General features: G+C 30.6%; 2 protein-coding genes across 2 annotated transcripts; one reads left to right on the plus strand and one right to left on the minus strand.

The window, feature by feature from the left end:
- The first annotated feature begins 805 nt into the window (after positions 1 to 805).
- LOC116018763 lies at positions 806 to 1,434 on the plus strand. The gene is made up of 2 exons (XM_031258748.1): positions 806 to 954; positions 1,102 to 1,434. Exons 1-2 carry the CDS (start codon positions 837 to 839, stop codon positions 1,389 to 1,391), a joined length of 408 nt encoding a protein of 135 aa, XP_031114608.1. The 5' UTR covers positions 806 to 836; the 3' UTR covers positions 1,392 to 1,434.
- Positions 1,435 to 12,369: 10,935 nt separating this feature from the next.
- Positions 12,370 to 15,732, minus strand: LOC116021089 (EEF1A lysine methyltransferase 2). The gene is made up of 7 exons (XM_031261698.1): positions 15,410 to 15,732; positions 14,755 to 14,880; positions 14,269 to 14,469; positions 13,995 to 14,091; positions 13,294 to 13,397; positions 13,157 to 13,208; positions 12,370 to 12,916 (listed from the first exon to the last, which is right to left on the minus strand). The coding sequence occupies exons 1-7, from the start codon at positions 15,622 to 15,624 to the stop codon at positions 12,683 to 12,685; spliced, it is 1,029 nt and encodes a 342-aa protein (XP_031117558.1). The 5' UTR covers positions 15,625 to 15,732; the 3' UTR covers positions 12,370 to 12,682.
- Positions 15,733 to 20,796: the final 5,064 nt, after the last annotated feature.

Raw genomic sequence — 20,796 nt, forward strand, 5'->3', positions numbered from 1 at the left:
TTATAATTAAAACAAATATGTGGCTTTTGGAAACATAATTATCAAGCATAAAAATAATAGACTATATATAAAATAGAGTTAATCACAATTTTAGTCTTTCAATTATTTTTCAACTGTCAATGTAGTCCGTAGTTTTAATTTCAATCAATTTGATCATCGAATTGTTTACAATTTCGTCAATTAAACCTTTCCAAAGACCAAAATGGTCATTTCCACATTTTTAAAATTTTGTTAATTTGGTCCCTGTAAGAGTTTAATTAATGAAATTTTAAACAATTCGATGATCAAATTGAAAACTAAGAACTGGACTGACAGTTAAGAAATAATTGAGGAACCAAAATTGTGATTTCCCCTATAAAATATTTTATTAAAAAAAATGAGCCCCAAAAAATAGGGGCTCTTGTGCTATTGTCGTGGCCGCACATAGCTAGGATTGGCATTGGCCAACATTTTAACCAAATTGACTAGAGTTATTCCTTTATTTTAATTTTTTTTTTAGTGAATCTCAATTTAGTTGTTTTTAAAAGAATATGATTAAAAAATATCATATATTATTTAATAATTTAGATTAAAAATCTTGGGAAATATAAAATATTATATCCGATCCCTACAAAAAGTCAAAAACGAGACGGAAGAAATAATATTAATTTGTGTTATTGGGACGTCGAGGCCTCAATAGTCAATATATACATTGTATGCCTTTGACTTGGTCTTGAGTACAGCCGTGAATCCATGATCGTGATTAACTAGGGTCACCACATATTACTATCTTTCCATTCTTTCTCATTATTACATATAAATAAACTGCTTTAATTTCTTTTCGAACGTGAGACAACATGGCAACAACTTCCCGTTCACCGCCTCCGTCAATACTCTCGCCGTCCGGCCGGAATCCCAGGAATCGCCGACCATCAATGCACGTCGTCATCAGAGCCCACAGCTTTAGAGACCAAGGTATGTCTCTGTTTTATTTGGACTGTGTTTGGTAGAGTTTATTTTAGAGCTTATATCTTGTTTTAAACTATAAATAAGATATAAGCTCTGAGCCAATTACTATGTAGTACTGTGATAACACATCTGTTACTATTCCAAATGATACAGGGAGGGGAAAGCGTAAAATAGTTGATGAGAATTTGCAGGTTTTAAGGGGGAGAATAGAAGATGTGAAGAATAGGGAGAAACTGGAGAGGTGTTTAAGTGAAGGTACCCTACTAGGGTGGAATTATGCAGCTTGTGATGACCATGATTACAATAAGCACAAAAAGGAGTTGGAACAATCTCAGTTACTGCAACTTCTTGTTGTTAATGTTGTTGGGACTCTTGCTTTCACTCTTCTCACCTGCACTCTTTGCCTTTGTTTCATTTCCATTTTGATTCATATCAGTATGTAAATTATTGATTCATTTATGCAATCTCTGTTTATGCCATGATTCATCTTGCTTTTTTGCCATTCTTTGCCTATTTTGATTTGTTCAGAATATGTTTAAATATAATACTTTCATCTTTTTTAGTAGAAAACAATTCTATGGGGATTTTTGCTTCTATTTGGTGCATTAAGTATATAGCAGCATAGACATATGTTTACCAACAACTAAGTACAAGGACACGCTAAGAGCCAAATGTGTCGATTGCTAGAATGCTAGCCAGCTAAGTAATACCTTAACCTTATATATATATATATATATAGAGAGAGAGAGAGAGTTAATATCCCAATGGTCCTCCGAGTATTAGCGATTTACCAGTTGTGGTCCCTCGACTTTTAAATAACCTCCAATGATTCTCCAAGTTTTAAAATATAACCTGGTCCTTTTAGGACGTCTTGTGGTCATTTTAAATTCAGGTTATTTTAAGAATTAGGACCATAGGTGATTATTTTTTAAAACTTGAAGGACCAGTGGAAATCATTTAAAAGTCGAGGGACCACAACTGGTAAATCACTTATACTTGGAGGACCATTGGAGGTATTAATATATATATATATATATATATATATATATATATATATATATTTGTTTATATATGTATATGTTTAGTTCGTTGTTTACTCAAAAGTATAAATGCATCACCTAAAAGGACAACAACCAAATGCAATATAATACCAAATCTCTACCTTATCACTATTTAATATAAACATTGACATCAAGTGAAAGGACAAGTTCCTGGTCCCAAATCTCTTGATTGTTAGGGTGACTCATAATGTTTTTTTTTTCTCAATATTATATTTCATTTTGATTATTTTATTTGTTTGCTTATTTTTGTTATTCAATTACTAGTATTTTCGCCCGTGCGTTGCACGGAATTAATTTGTTATAATATTTTAAGAATATTTCGATCGATATACAATTATATAAATTATAACATCGAATATTATATAGCGCAATTGATGAAATTAGTTAGATTGATTATGTTTTATGATGTTTTCTTTGCTTGAATTAGAGCAAATAATTGTCCAATTACCCGTGCGATTCACGGATAAATTTTTGTATTATTTATTTAGATAATAAAATTAAAGATAAAATTATTTTAAAAAATATAATATTAAACATGTACATTTATTTGATTATACGATTAGTGTAAAAGTATCACTCAATTAATTGAATAATATATGACTTGTTTGTTTACCATTATCTTAAAAAGATCTATATTTAATATAACTTAAGTAATTATATTATTACAAAAATAAATATGGAAAAATGAGAAATAATTTAACTTTAATTATTACGGAGTATAAAAATAAATTCAACGACCAATATTTAGCTTAATTACGATAATAATTATTAAGCAATTATTATTAGTCAATTACACTAAATTAATTATTTTCCGTTAATAGAAATATCAATTCATATATACAAAAATTATTATTATTATATATTAAATATGTTCGACCTTCTGCGGTGTTCATGTCACACGTGTAAACATTAATTTGATCAACGACGTCTAAAGTTGGTGAAGGGATTGCTCAACCTTCTAGTTAATAAATATTAATTATTATGGAGTACTATTTATTAATATAATTAATAATTAATATAATTAATTAATTAATATTTAATTTATATAATTATAATAATATAATTGCCGATTATATTTCCAATGAAATATTAATATATTCATTTTATTTTTTCTAATATTTTAATTTCCATTTGAATATATTCATTTCCTTTTTCCTTTATAATTAGAATTATTTATTGTCATTCATTTTTCCTTCATAATTTTTTCCTAATATTTCATTTGTTGGTTACTAATTCTGTTGTAGGGAAAGCTATGGTATATTTCCAGTGAAATATTAATATATATTCATTTCGTTTTTCCTAATATTTCATTTCCTTTTAAATATATTCATTTCATTTTTCCTTCGTAAAAAGAATTAATATTGATCTCCATTCCTTTTTCCTTAATAATTTTTTCCTAATATTTCATTTGTTGGTTACTAATTTTTTCATATGGAAAGTTGTGTCATATTTCCAGTGAAATATTAATATATTTCTTTCGTTTTTCCTAATATTTCATTTCCTTTTAAATATATTCATTTCCATTTTCCTTCATAAAAAAATTATTATTCATTCCCATTTTTTTTCCTTCATAATTTTTTCCTAATATTTCATTTGGTGGTTACTAATTTGTTTATAGAGAAAATTGTGTTATATGTCCAGTGAAATATTAATATGTTCATTTCGTTTTTCCTAATATTTTATTTCCTTTTGAATATATTTATTTCCTTTTTCTTTCATAAAAAGAATTAATATTATTTTACATTCCTTTTTCCTTTATAATTTTTTCCTTGTCATTCATTTGGGGGTTACTATTTTTTTCATAGTGAAAAGTTGTGTTATATTTCCAATGAAATATTAATATATTCATTTAAGTTTTCATAATATTCCATTTTCTTTTTAGTATATTAATTTCTTAATATTGCTTTCCATCCATTTCTTTTTCTTGATAATAATTGCCAATTAATTGGCTTGATTCCATGCCAATTAGTAAGAAAATATTAATAACAGATTCCCGTGTAATATTTATTTTTTTTCATTCATAAAAATTTATTATTAATTTCCATATGATTAAAAAGTAATATAATTATAAAAATATAATTGTTGAATATATTTTCAGTGAAATATTAAAAAATTCATTTTGTTTTCATTCTAAATAATTAATATAATTATAATTATAATATAATTTTTGATTATATTTCCAGTGAAATATGAATATATTCATTTCCTTTTTCCTTCATATATTCATTTCCATTTCTTTTTCCTTCATAATTTTTTGCTAATATTTCATTTGGTGGTTACTACTTTTTGCATAGGGAAAGCTATGTTATATTTATAGTGAATTTTTATTATTAATCTCCTTTTTCATTTGGCCTGATTCCTGTGACAATTAGTAACATTAGTAACATAATATTAATAACAGATTTTCGTGTGTAATATTTATTTCCTCTTTCATTCATAAAAAGATTTTAATATTCATTTCCATATAATTAATAACTAATATAATTATAAAAATATAATTGCCAATTATATTTCCAATGAAATATTAATATATTCATTTTCTTTTTCCTTCATAAATATTAATATAATTATAATAATTTAATTGTCAAAATAAATTCAATTCTTTTTTTGTTCAATTTTCAATCAAATATTAATATTAATTTACTTTTTCAAATGGCATAAATTCTGTGCCGTTTAATTTCCAATTAAATATTTTTTTAATATTCTTTTTTTTGAACTATAATTTCACCTCTGAACATGGTATGAATAAACGAATAAAACAACTACATATTCAAAGTAATGTAAACCAATGAAATGTTAAGATTTAAAAAAATTACACAAATTTAAAATTTGAAATCTTTAATGCCCAAAAACATAAAATGTCTATGATTTCAACAGGAAAATATTTTATTAATTGCTTCTCAACTTTCACATCCATCTCTTAACATATCCATTATCCTTTACATCACATTGCTTATTAGGCTCCAAATATCTGCATTTATAATTAAAGAATCAAGAGAGCTGGAAATATAAGATTTCAAATATAAAAGAATAGTTAAAAAATTAATTAAAAAAGAATAGTTAATACTTAGAATAAAAGTTGTAGTTATTTGACAAATTAGCTTACATTTCGACAATTGAAGCTACCAACAATTAACCTCAGCACTTGTGATTGCAAAATATAAGAACCTGCAACGAATGTAACAAAAAAAAAAAAAAAAAGAGAAGATAAGAACCGTAAAAAAAAAAAGCAGTAAATATATCAAACTTTTAGGGAGAAGGGTGGTTCTTCCTATGTACATTGATGTTTTCACAAACGAAAAACAATAGAACTAAGAGAGATTAAAATTGGTGGTGGTGGACTAAGTTTCTTCTTGTATTTATAGCCATAAAGAGAGAGATGCAGATATATTATTGTTAATTGGTAATAATTGGTAATTGGTAATTGGTAATTAGTAATTGGTAATTCATATGATTACCATTCATATGTCTTCACCATTAACATAATAATAACATATCTTTTGGTAATAATTACTAATTTGGTAATAAATAAATGGAATTGTAAACAAATATGTATTGGAATATAATATATATGGAATTCAATTATAATTAATAGAATTCCATACAATTATAACTAATATATTTTTATATATTATTATATCGATTCTTATTCTACCATAATAAATAAATAAATAAATCTATACCATAAACATTTGTCAGTGGTATTACATTAATGCATGTATATGTATTAATCTATATGAAATACAAATATATTATCATAATAATTAATTACCATAAACAATTTTAAGTGGTATTACATTAATGCACGTATATGTATTAATCTATAAAATATAAATATACTATCATAATAATTAATTATCATAAACATTTTTCAGTGGTATTACATTAATGCACGTATATGAATTAATCTATAAAATACAAATATACTACCATAATAATTACCATAATTACTAATAAGGAATTACCATAATTACTAATAACTAATTACCAATCTATACTATTATTAATATATTATGATTACCATAATTACTAATATTATGATAGAATAATATTAATTAATTATAATTAGAATAATAATTACCATATTACTAAAATACCCCTACGTTTGGGCGGAAAATTTTGGAGAAGGATAATGTTTTTATATATAGTATAGATAGATTTGATTCAATTACTTTAATAATGACAAGATTCATTACCCTCTCATCTACTTCTTTACTTTTAGACTTTGGAATTAAAAAAAAAAAAAAAAAGGCATGGATAAGGGTCAAATAGTAGCCATTGTACTTCCCAGAGTAATGTTAAATATCCCTTCTAAAAACTATCCCTCAATTTTTCCACGATGTATTTAATTAAAAGTGTGTGTCAGTTGCTATGTATATTAGTGTGATAGACACATTTGTTAACATTTTAAATGGATGGTCATATGATTGAATCACAGTGAAGAAATTTAAGAAGGTAAATAGCATCTTCTTAATCAAAATATCAGTGCTCTTTCAATTTTGAGAAGGAACATCAAATATACATTATAAGAATTCTTTTAACTCTAAACATATTATACTATACAATTACTAATTAAGGGGTAACAAAAAGTCTAAATTAAAACTATTATTAAGGATAAAATAAATTGTTTGACGTTTTCGAAATCCCCATGACCATGGCCTATATGTGAGATGATATCAGTGAATGGCTGCTACTGTATATAAAACGATACGTCAATAATCGACCGCCAATCCAATACTCAAAATTAACTTGGCACTTGATTTATATTAATTGAAACATCAGACTTCTTATCTGTACTTTAATGGGATTCTTATAAACTAACATTTTTTGTGTGCTCCAAGTTTCCTATCACGATCATGAAACGCATTATGGGGCATAGCGTAAAAGCAGACTTCAATAATACATCCCATCAAGTTGCTATTTATTTACCCCATACCATTTTATCTGTCTGGTTCGATTAACAAGTCACGAGGTTTGACTGAAATTATTTTTTATTTAATTTTTAATAATAATATTAAGTTTAATATTATTATACAGAATTTATATATTTAGAAACTACATTAAAAACACTATTAAACACAACAAATCAAATTAAAAAATAAGTAAAAATTAGTAAAGAAAATAAACAAAGAAAAAAGAATTGATTTGATCAATAAATAGTAAATAGGACAGATAAAATGAGACGATGTATGTTCTTTTTTAAAGGTTTATGATCGAAAAAAGAGAGTAATGATTCGAGAACTTGTAATTTCTTTTGGTACATTTGAGACCACCCTAACAACTTGTTTGGTGGGAGGAAATTAGAATTTTACTCCCACCTAATTACAAAGCAATCAAATTCTTTCAAAAAGAAATTGCAATTCCTTCATTTTTATGAAATTAGAATCACATGCCACCCTCCCCTTTGGGTATTTTAATTCTGCATTGTTTGAAAAGAAAAAAAAAAAGATAACATTGAGACAAAAGTACTTTTATCTTTTCTGACCTAAACAAAATGATACAGTATCATTTAAAAAGCTTAACATTTTATTACGTTTAACTAAGTTTTATACTTTTATTTTTATGAAATTTTTTGGATATGAGCTTATGAAGCTTAATGTAGCATGGTTAAGTATATTTTGGGATAGTACGTCATACAAGTTTATATCCAAAGTGTCCAAATAACAAGTGCATTGCACTATAGTTTTGACACAAATTTATTTGTTATTTAAGATTAATAATAATGAATATAATAATAAGTATGGACATTTTGGTCTTTATCCTACTTGTGCCCTTACCATCTCCATTGATACCAAACATTGAAATTGAAATTCTCAGTAATTCTATTCCTACAAACCAAACATTGGAATTTAAATTATCACTTTATTCTACATTATTCGTCTCCTATATCCCTATTGGTGTAGTTGAGAAAGTATGTTTGAACAGATACTACAATGTAATAGAGTTAGTTGTATTCAAAAAAAAAATCCCTATTGGTGTCATTAAATGTTGCTTTTGAATCCATTTTCACTTATATATTGCTGGAATTTCTTTAAAATTTTCAAAATACATAATAATTTCTCAAAAAATTTCAGTACACAAATTAACGAAAAAATTTAAGGCATGGAAAATACACCTTTAAAAATGGATTTGCTTCATCATGATGGTGTTAAAAATTTCCAAGGATACAATTGATTACAATAATATAATCGAGCACTCAAATATATTGCCCTCAACAAACTTGAACAAAGTGAACACTTCGAGATTAAAATCAAAAGTGTAAGAGAAATAGAAAATTCATGCTAACAAGCTTGTCAATTTTCATGGGTGCATATGAAAATCAAATAAAATCTCCCACTTAAACGAATACGAATTCATTTTAACACAACTCAAAGCAGAAATGAATTCCAATGAAAATTTATTTAAATATTATTTTAAACTAATTTTTCTAACATACATTCCTTAACTCTCTACCTTTCGGTAACCAAATCTTAACCCCAAAGTTTTTTTGTTTTTTTTTTTTTCTATATGAAGTTGTTGATCTGTACGACCAATTTTGATAGTGAATCCAATAATCCATCTTGCCAAATAAGATGATCTTTGACTAGAGAATTTTAATAGTGTAGTCATAAAAATTCCAGTTTAAATCACTTGGCTATCAATTGTTTATTGACTTTTGGAACAACGTAAGACTTCACCTCTTAGACGCCTAAGCCCTCATTGATTTGAATACAAAACATGTCCTTGTCTTTTGCCAATACGGTGGGAAAAGTATGATTCTCATACTTGAATTTTATTATAAATTCATTTATTAGTCTCATGAGAAGATAAATAGAGTTAATCTAATTTCGAAATTCAATACTAAACTTTGTATTTTTGTACACAATAAGTCAAACCTTAAAACTTCCTCCTAAATTTTTCCACCTAATTGAATTATTTAAGAGTTAATACCATCTAAGGTCCTCCGAGTATAGTGGTTTAGCCACGTTTAGTCTTAAACTTCTAAATTACCACATGTGGTCCTTCGACTTTCAAATTGTTACCATCGGTGATCCAAGTTAACCACCCAAGGTCCTTCAACTATCAAATTTTAACCACACATGGTCCTTCAACTATTAAATTTTAATCACCGATAGTCCTTACAAGAAGACCGTGGATGGTTAAGTTTTGAAAATTAAAGGGCCATGAGTGGTAAACATAGACCACAGATGGTAACAATTTGAAAGTCGAAGGACCATAGGTGGTAATTTGAAAGTTTAGGACTAAACGTAGCTAAACTATTATACTCGGAGGACCGCATATGGCATTAACTCAATTATTTAGTATTTAATTGAAAGTGTGTGACAATTGCTTTGCAGTGTATGTGATGACATCATTTTAACATTTTAAATAAATGATCACATGATTGAACTCCAGTGAAGTGAAAAATAATTAGGAGAGGTAAATATCATTTTCTCAATCAAAATCTCACTGCTCATTCGATTTTGAGAAGGAACATCAAATATATATTATAACAATTCTTTTAACTCTAAAACATATTATATATACTATAAGGGATAACTAAAAGTCTAAAACTATTAAGGATAAAATAAATTGTTACGTTTGACGTTTTCGAAATCCCCATGGCCATGGCCTATATGTGAGATGATATCAGTGAATGGCTGCTACTGTATATAAAACAATAAGTCAATAATCGGCCGCCAATACAATACTCAAAATTAACGTGACACTTGATTTATATTAATTGACACATAGACTTCTTATCTGTACTTTAATTTAATGGCAACCATGGATGCTACCTCATTCATCCACAACAGACGAAGGTAGAGGTAGCCCCCTCCTTTTGAAATTAAAAAGAAAATACTTTTCTTTCTTTTACTTTTTAAAAATAATAATTAAAATAATTTGTACATATAATTTGACATTATGCCATTATATTTAACGAAAATTTGGAAGTAACCTATAAAAAATGCTATTTGCATAATCTTTCTATTTTCAATGATTCAATTGCACACTTTTTTTATTTGATAGTTCAATTGCACAAAGTGTGAAAGTTTAGTGTCTTATTTGACTCTTTTTCAAAAGAAAATCCACATTTTTTTCTCTCTCAAAACAAGTGAAGTGTTCATGAATTTCTAAGCGAGCAGAGTCCTACATTCTAGAAAAAGGGATGCAACACCCTGATCAGCACGTAGATCCCTATTGGTGTCGTTAAATGTCGTTTCTGAATCCATTTTCACTTCTACAATGTTGGAATTTTTTTAAAAATTTTCAAAATACATATTAATTTCTAAAAAAAAATTCAGTCCACATCATAATGAATAATATTCAAGACATGGAAAATACACCTTCTTTAAAATCAATTTGCTTCTTCTTGAGGGGATTAAAAACGTTGAAGTACCGATTTCGAAGGATACAAAGAATTACAACAATATATTCGAACACTCAAATATATTACTTTCAACGAACTTGAACAAAGTGAACACTTCGAGATTAAAATCAAAAGTTACGATTTGTACAAATGGAACACATCGCGTACTATAACCTTCCTTTTTTTAAGAGAGATGGAATTCATCTAACAAGGTTGCCAATTTTCATGGGTGCACATGAAAATCAAATTAAATCTCTCACTTACACAAATGTATTTCACTTTTACACAACTCAAATAAGAAATGAATCTCGCTGAAAATTATACCATAAAATGATCACTTTAAATATTATTTTAAACTAATATTTCTAACATTAATTTATAAACTCTCTATCTTTCACCAATCTAAGACCTTCTCGATCTTAACCCCAAAGTTTTTTTTTATGAAGTTGTTGATCTGCAGGACTAATCTTAATAGTGAATCCAATAATCCATCCTGCCAAATAAGATGATCTCGGACCAGAGAATTTTAATAGTGTAGTCATAAAATTCTAGTTTAAATCCCTTGGCTATCAATTGTTTATTGACTTTTGGAACAATGTAAGAATTCACTATTAAGACTTACATATAAATTTAAACAAAGAAGTATTATTAATCGATATGTTCAGAGACGGACCTATAAAGTTAAAGAGTTTAACTTCCACAGAACCTGCATATTAAAAGTTGAAGTGTGCTTTGAGTTCAAAACTATATACTTCTCAATGAGTTCAAAATATAATTCACTATCGAGGAGAAAGTTACTGAATGTCACTACATGTCAGTTCAAGTTTAAACACTGGCATTACATTCAGCTCTTGTGTTTCGCTCAAGCATCGTTCATTTTCACACTTTGAATGTGTAGGAGATTGCTGGAGAAACATACATACATTCAATAATGTGGTATTCAAGAGTTTAGTTGTCCCACATTGCTTTTAAATGGGTCATTTACCTACTATTTAAATAACAACATTTCTAGGAAAGTTGAAATATTTTGGAGGCAAAAGTAAGGGAGAAACTCACCACCTGCTCAGCTCGCACGCGTTCGGGGTGTGGTGTGGCACCTTTTTATTTTTGAGATTTTTGTTAATTTTCGTGGCCGCATTCTCTCTTCTATTGCAGAATATGCATTACTTACGGTTGGAATTGGGTTAGACTGTTATATTTGAGACTAGACATACCACCTATCCCCGAGCTCAGAATCGTCAATTCATTCTTCTTCTCATCTTCTTCTCTACTGTCTTCCGTCTGAGCACAAAGTTAGTTAGGTTCCAACTGCGTTTTAATTGTGCCGATTAAACGCAGTAGTCTGTGTTATCCATCGAAAGCGTACCAAATCTAAAAGACCGCACAATCTCCGGAATTCGCTTTTAAAGTAGTGTTTCGCACATGACACATACCTTTTCCTTTTTAAATTCTCTTATCGTGAGCCAGCCTAAATGATCGTAGTTTTATACTACTACATTTTTTCCTCAAATTCCCAACAATTTTTTTATTGGTGTGGCCTAGAACGGGGTTTAGGAGAATGGTGTTGTAACATTTACTAATTGGAGAAGTTTTTTTATTCTTTTAAATAAAAAAAAAAAACTGGAAAAATTAAAATAGAAAATGTATTTATTTGTACATTTTATTAATTTAAAAATAAAAAGTGAATAATAAAAAGCTGAAAAAATAAAAACAAACATTACAAGAAAATCGTAAAATACTAACAAATTTAGACGTAGATTAAATAAGTACAACTTAAATACCTATAGATGTAAGTGTTTTAACAACAAATATTTCTATTGTTGGTATACCTATAAATTTCAATAATTTATCAACTAATTTTCAGTTGATAAATTAGATTTTTCTTGTGGGTAGAAAAATTGAAGGTGTTTGTCTACCTCAGAGAGAATTTGGAAGAAGTAATTTTTTTTTCTACTGAAACTGAGAAAGAAAGGAGAGTTATGAGAATAGAAACTTGATTGTTAGTTTGAATAGGCACAGAACGGCAAATTTTTATTACATTTTCCCTATTTATAGGGTGAAGATAGGATTGTAATTTGCATCTTCATTCTGGTATACTGAAGATACTTAACAAGAGAGAACAAAAAAAAAATCCCAAGGACTGTGCAACATAATAAGCATAACATGACTAAATACTCCCGTTCATAAATGAGGGAACTTCTGGCATCCAATAAATTCCTGTAATTTTTGAAAGATAGAATACTGAACAGTAACATTCGGCCATACATAAAAAGCTTAGAACCAGAAGTCACGCTCACTCAAATACGTAAAAAGTTCTATTGATTCAGATCCTTATGAATCCGACTGTGGCAACCCGAGATCCTACGGATCCTCCAAACATGAATGTTGGATAGGATCGAACATGATCAAGGTATCGGAATGGAGGAGGATCTCTGGGGGTTTCCTGCTCTTGAGTCCCCTCCAATTCTTGACTACCAGGGTTTCTTCTTTGGTTGAGGTTGAAAGCAGACACTTCTTCTACCAATTCATCCTTCGTACTGTTGCATGATGTAATGACCTGCAACAATCGCGAGCAAGAGCAATAGAATACGCATCACATAAACAGACAAGTTGTGAGTTTTGGAAAAAGACAATTCCACATTTTTTCCACACATTCTAGTGGAAAAAGCACCACTATCGGATAAAGATTTAACCCTAACAAATAATGACTGTTGAGCATTGAAGCAATTGATAGCAGCAGGAAGGCCGTAAAGAAGCATTATTGCAGTGACAGGAAATAAGCAGTAGAGGGGCTTACCAATAACCCACCAGGAGCTACAAGTTTTGAGATGGAGTCCCAGTACATGATCCTGGAAAAACAAATGAAGAATTTCACGAAAATTAAATGGTTACGACTAAACAAAGATGCACAAGTCTTATATGGTGGAACTTCACCTTTTGATAGGACCATCAGGATGCAATCCAATGGCATCTAAGGTACCTTTATCCATAACAAGCTGAAACTTCCTATCTAACTTTGTTTCAAGAATGTCATCGACCTGGAAAACAATTAAAAGCGGAGTCAACTGCTTATGAAAATAATGAATTAACAAGAGAGAACAAGGATAGCCATTGGGCTTTTCTTGTAACTTTTTACCATATGCATTAATGGAGACAACCAAGATTTGCATACTTAATAAAACAACTGACTGCCACAATCAACACATAAACAAGTTGTTCACCCTAAAGGCTATTTCACGGTTTCACTCAATCAACCATGCCAAATAAATTTATCCCCAAGCTTTTATGTCTTCCCATGGGAACTATATCAAGGTTCTCTTTCTTAGAAAGGGAAAGATTTGTACAAGTTTCATGATAAGAAAGGACCAAACAAGAATCACTTTTGGATGCCCCATAGCATAGTGACATGATTTTAGAACCACAATTTAAGAACAAGCACTCAGCAATCACCATGCACAAGGTAGGGATTTACAGAGCGAAAAAGTATGAAATACAAATAGTGATAAGCTTATCTTAGTGTTCTTAAAAAATAGGTGCACCTTGCACCCAAAAGAAATAAAAAAAATTTAAAAAAAATACAAAGACAAAAGTCCAAACAATAAAGTTTGAATCCTCAAAACCAAAAGGCAAATTACCAAGAATTTGATATCAGGGAAACCATCGCGATCAGCAAGATTTCGAGCAAGGTCAACTGCTCCTTCACTATAGTCAGTTCCAGTGAGATCAGAGAACCTAATTCAACCATATAGTTAGTAAACTCTAAGATGCAGTATAATTATATATTTGCAATAAAATTATACCGGACATCCCCAATGCAGAATTCATTGTTTTGTTAACCTCAAGGGCAGGTATAGAAGTACAATATCAATTACTTATTATTAGTGCTGGCTACAGAATATAAAAACTTACCCCTGTTTAGCAAGCTCTTGAAGAAGCAAGCCGTTGCCAGTCCCAATGTCAAGCACACTCCATTTAGACAAGTCTTTTTCATGATGCCCGGCAGGAATTGAATTGGTATCCCCTATGTGATTTGGAAAGTGACCTAGGGCAATATCAATGCACAAGCTTTTGGTCCAGGAGCCAACAGTTTCCATTACATCAGCACCAAACCTATGAAGCCAAAACAAAACCCAAAATATCTAATTAGAAACAGTAGCAGCAGCTGCAAGAACAACAATATTAATGATGAAATCCATGAGGATGATGTGAGCTTAACTTGATCCCACTTTTCATCTTGCAGCAAAACAGTGTGTATTAAACCTTAAAAGAAAAGCTTCTAACTTTTTATAACCAATCAATTTAGTGGGAACCAACAACGATTGCTAGATCTAACCCAACTTCAAGGTGTGCCACTAAAGTTTCAAGAAATACTACTTGAAGCTTTGAAATACTTACCAGACTTCACCAGCATGGCCATGCTCTCGAAAATTTGCCAATTCATCAGCATATGCGGAATCCCAATAAGTCTGGAAACCAAGCATTGAAGAAACTCCTTCTGCATCTTGATCTTCTTTGTCAGAACTGCAGAGTGAAAAAGAGCCAATTGCTTACAATCAAACAATGCAAGCTAAAATACAAAAAATTTCAACAGTAGCCGGACAAAATCATGCAAAAACATTTCAAATCAGATATCTCACGATCTACCTCTCACCAAATATAACTCTGAAGTTAAAGATCTGATAGCATTACTCAACTCAGTTCAATAAGCCCAATCTAGTTGAGATCAGATACTAAGATACACAGGCCTTTGTCTCCTTTCCCCGTCCTAATAACTAATAAATCCGACCATGATCTATCATACCTTTCTCGTTCAGAATTTCATGTATGATGATCCACTTGTTCAAAATTTGATAAAAAGAAATAAAATTAAGGGCTTGATTAAATAGATTGCATCAACGAAATTCAACAAGATATATTTCTGTTAAATTTTCAAACATTTCCATCTAGCGCAGATGACAATTTAATTATTTAGAGAAAAGAAAAGCCGAACTTCCATATTTCACGGAAAAATAGAGCAGCGAAGATCGTGTCATTGAGCGATAAGAGAAACCTGTAGTCAGAAGCGGCTCTGTAACTGGCCGCTGAAAGAGCTTCAGTGGCATCAGCGTGACGCTGCTCGTCGTCAAGGGTACTCCCGTACTCGCTCTTTATAGACCAGGAGTCCGCGGCCACGGACCGGTCGTCGTCGGAAATCAAGTCGGCTGCTGCCGTAGGTCTGACCTGCGCAGTATCGGATTCTTCCGGTGTCAATTTCATTCCGGCCATACTCAATCGGAGAGAAGGAGGAAGGAAAACCCTAAGTTAACAGAAACAGTAAATTGAGAAACGCAGGGCGGCGAAGAGAGTGATGTCGTGAGGTTGACAAAGATGGAAAGGGCATTGGATATTCATTCAGCTGATCTGCGACCACGTAGGACTTTAGGGATTAATTTGTCATTTCACTATTATTTCCATTTCTATTTTTGTTTTTTTTTAAGGATAAAAATATTTCCAAAATTTTCAAATTCTTTTTTTTTTTTTTCTATTTTACCCCATGCTTTAAAATAAATAAATGGTTGAAGATTTTTCATTTTTCCATATCCTATGTCGCACACAACAACACATATCATAACCCTTCATATATACACGCAGGCTTTTAATTTTTCCCAATTAATTTCATACATATATCTGTCTTTTTTAATGCACCAGATTGGTTCTCATGTTTTTATGGGAGGAGTGGTTCTCATTGGAACATCACCCTATATATATATATATGGTGGATTTCATAATTGTCTCGAGTCAGGTTGAAGATATCTAGATGATCTTCAACGAGATACAAAACAAATGAATAATTGTGAGTGAAACATTCTAAGTGGCACCTATTATCCACTTGTTGCATATTGTGTGGGAAAACTTTAAAAACTACTTGAAGCACAAGTGGAATGAGATGATTCAAAATTGAGGATGACAACAAGAAAAGTGCTAAGGCCAATATTGTGGTGGAGTGTGGCAAAACCTCCAAGAACACCAAAAAGGAAAAACAAAAGCTTGGTCCTAAAGGTAGCGTTTCAAATAATAAGTTTTTGTTGTATGCTTGACCAGCCACATGAACGTCACAATCCTATTCAGAACACAAAGTTTCCAACATTCTGCCATCGATCCCTCCTTGTCATGATTCGCCTTGACCCCAAAACACGCCACATGGCATGGAATCATCAAGCATTACAGCTACAAGTTTGCACGTAATAGCCTTCGGAAGAAGGTCTTTAAGCACATCCCAATTCCACTCCCATGTTTGTGTCCATTAATTAGCAACATACTTTTCCATTTCCATAGGAAGGATGTCTTTCTTCTCATGAATTAAGAGAGGGTCCTCGCACATCCATATTTCGAGCCAAAACCTAGTTTCACGACCATCACAGATGAGGAGTCTCATTCCCTCTTTGAGGATACTCTTAATAATTACAATCTCTTTCTAAAGGTTAGACGCACCTTGGATAGATTGAATTCTATCAATGTTGCTTTCCCCTTTCATATATTTTGCTCTCATAACCTTGACCCATAGGGCATCTTCCTCAGTTAGTAACCTCCATCCAAGCTTGGTTAAGAACGCCTTATTCATATCGTGAGCACTCCTAATTCAAGTTCAATCAAACAAAGAAATTTGTTTTTATAATTCACTGGGATGGAGTGTAGGGCATGATTTTGAATAGTATCTAGCACATGGTTAATGAAACTGGTGGAAGCTAAGCAACAAATTGGAGATAGGGATATCAAACAACACAAATAAATATGCAAATTAACAAAATAGAACTTAGGATGAGGTAGCACATGATTCAATGTCGTGACTAAAGATTAAGGGGAAATAAACTCAACATTGGATTCCAAGATTAGTAATCACCAATTAAGGAGCTAACATGCCACTTTCGTGATCTATGCTAGGGTGAATTGAATGACAAGAATTTTCCCACTATCGTGATGCATCAACCCGCTCTATAAAGCCCAAGCTATCTAGTCCCTAAAATTCCCTACTTTCGTAGAGGAATGAGGGGTTATGAGATGGGGCCTTGGAAGTGGTAACCCAACTTTCATTGCGGTTGAATTTCCTACAAGATTAGTCAAAGATGTTACGGTTTCCCCCTTTATGCAATATTAAACATCAAATAAGCATTAGAATCTCATGTAAACCTTGATCCCAAGTCCTAAATAAGACTACTCACTCATCATATCAGTCAATAAAGCATAAACATTTAAGGAAAACATCATAAGGCAATAATATAAAGCAATGCAAATAACACTTATCTCTGAAAATAGGATAAATTTGCAATCCAAAAAAGAATCAAATTTGCAATACAAGAGAATCTATCCTTTTTGGAGAAAGTTAAAATAGTCAACTTTGATCCAATTTGCTTCCTCTTCCCTTTATTGTACAATTAAGAGAAACTATACATAAAGGCACATTAATTAGTCAAACTTTCCTATTAAATACATCAACTTATGTACCAAACAAGGAAAAACATGGGGAAAATATAATTCAAAATATGTGTAATCAAAGTAACGATACACTAGTTAATTAGGTGGCAAGTTCTTTTGTTCTCCGAACCACCCCACAAGAATTGTATAAATTTCGATCAATAATGGTAGAATAGGTGTTTCTAGTTACCCTGTCATGGATTGAGGGCACACCTAGGTATTTGCCTAGGTCCTTTGTCAAATGGATCACCGTGTAGTTTGCCAAAGTTCTTGCAAGACAATTGTTCACATTGTTAGAGATGGGATTTTTCCAAGCTTTCCTATTGGCCTAAGAACAGGCCAAATCAGTTTAAGTAGTCCATAACAACTTAAATTTCATCAAAGCTAGCCTCCGCAAATAACACCATATCTTCAGTAGGGGTGTAAACGAATCGAATCGAGTCAAATACTTCAGTATTCGATTCGAATTCGATTATTTTGATGAGTATTCGAATTCGAATTCGTTTAGTGTTCGAATCTTAAATTCCGATTTGTATTCGATTCGACCAATTTATTCGAATATATTCGATTTGACTCGAATATTCGAATTCGAAATGACTATCTTAATTTTTTTCTAAATTTTTCAATAAATTAAGATAAAATATAACAAAAATTTCGATTATTGGGAAAACTAAAGGGTGAAGCACTGAAGCGGCTGCTCACATTTTTATTTTAGCTTAGGGTTTATGCCTTTACTAATTTAGTTTCTTTATATATATATATATATATATATATATATATATATATATATATATATATATTCGAATATTCGAATACTATTCGAATCGAATCTATCCTGATTTGTATTTGGATTTTGATGGACAATTTTAAATAGTCCTCGCAAGTGCACGAGTCGACTGTAGTGATAGTGTGCAAAGGCAAGGGTCGAACCCACAGGGAATTGATACAATGCAATTTAGACAATGCAATTTAATGACTTGAAAAATAAAATAACGAACTTACAATTCAAAATGCTCGAAACAAATATCAAAGATGAGAATAAACTCAAATGTAAAATAATTGAATCAAATCTTAGGAAAATAAACAAATAAACAGAACCAGAATATCGAATAACAATCAAGCTGGAAAAACCTAGGAACATGAATCAACTACCATAACTAGTTTTTGCAGATTAGTTCAACTTGCCAATCAATTTAGGGTTTGTTCTAACTATTATCTTACTAATCCGTATGGCGTCCAGATTCAGTCACGTATTCTAATGGTTCATACGCTTAAGACGTTTATTTAAACCATTAGAACCCATTAAGCTAGGTAGAACTTACGGAATACCCGGTTTATGAACCAAATAAACAATTTAATATGACAACTAAATTATTTATTCATTTATCCTACGGAGCTTGAATTAACAGGCATAGTTTATACTCAGTTAATCCCCTCAAACAGACTAATTAATGCTTAGAATTGGCCAAATTCGACACAACTAGTCTCAATTCAAAACCATAAGATAAAGCAAAATTAATTGGCAAAAGCAAAAACTTAATCTACAAAATTTTCATGGCAAAACATTCATGCTCCTAGAAAGAAGAAAATTAAATATACATCTTGAATTCAACAATAATTGCCAACATAATAGCCATTAAGCTCTTAGAATTCAAAAAGAAACCTGGGAACAAAACCAAAAGCTCCTGCCACGTACCAATCTTGGATTTGCAAGCTTCCAAATATTGCCACGCCAAATTGAAATCAAGGTTCGTCCAGAGTTTTCTTCGCCCGTTCCGCCGAAACAAATTAATCCAAGTCGAGGTTAAAATTGCTGCTGCCGAAATCGTCAGTGTTGCACCGATCGGAAGTCCTTGGTTTTGTGAAAGGAATTGATAGTTTCGGTGATTAAGGATTGATCGTAACTCCTTCAACCTGCCTCTATTTATATTGGTTCAGCGAGCCGTTTGAATATCATGAGATGCGCTCGCCATGGCCGTTGCAGATCTTCTTTCTCGCGGTGTTGTTGACCGGTCAATCTGAAAGCTTCATACGCCGCATACGGGATAACGACCCAGACGTAAAATAACTTTTTTTTCTCTTTTTTTTTTTCGTAAATAAACATATTTTAATAATTTAAAGCTCAGATAAAAAACAGTCTAATTTATTAATACTAAACTAACTGCAAACTACATTATATTATTAATTTATTTTTTAATTATTGGATAAGTATAAAGTAAATAAAAAAAGTGAAATAATATAGTAATAAGCAAGAAAAAATAACTATATACTAAAAATTATTAAATAAAATATAATAAATTAAAGTATACAAAATGCGCTTATCAAATTTCCCCACACTTATTTATTTGTTTGTCCTCAAACAAAGACATTATTAAGGAATGAAAGAAATAAAATCAAGTTTTAGCTCGAGCTTCACCCAAATTGCCTTTCAAATTTATTGCCTCATCAATGCAATGTTAGTGTCAACTCAAAGAATGCATAAAAGACTTGACTAGAAAATAAATAAATTAATTCACTATTTACGAAATAAAACTTGTGCACGTGTGTTGGTACCCTTATATGAGCTAAACAAATACCTTAATTAATATGAACATTTCACAAAATACAACCTAAGCCAAATTTAGAAATAATCTATCACAGTGCAGGTGCAAGACATGAAAGAACAAGGATCAAGGCATTTATTGAAAATTAAAATGCTCGTCTCTTCCAAAGTTCACTCATCATTTTCCTATTTTTGACTTTTTCCAAAGAGAACTTCCCCAAAAAACCTCGCCATTTTACGCCAGGCATGTTTGGGTTTTCAATTTTGTGTGTACTCATGAACCAGACCACGACACTTATTTATTTATTTATGGTACATGTGTAGGTGGTTGATTCAGCGGAGTAGAATCTCTGATTTATTGCAAATAAAATAAAATAAAAACACTCTCATTTTTTATTTTTTTTTGAATATTTTTTTCAAATATTTTATGGATATTTTCCACC

This window comes from Ipomoea triloba, chromosome 5 (assembly GCF_003576645.1).
Source record: "Ipomoea triloba cultivar NCNSP0323 chromosome 5, ASM357664v1".
Lineage (NCBI taxonomy): Eukaryota > Viridiplantae > Streptophyta > Magnoliopsida > Solanales > Convolvulaceae > Ipomoea > Ipomoea triloba.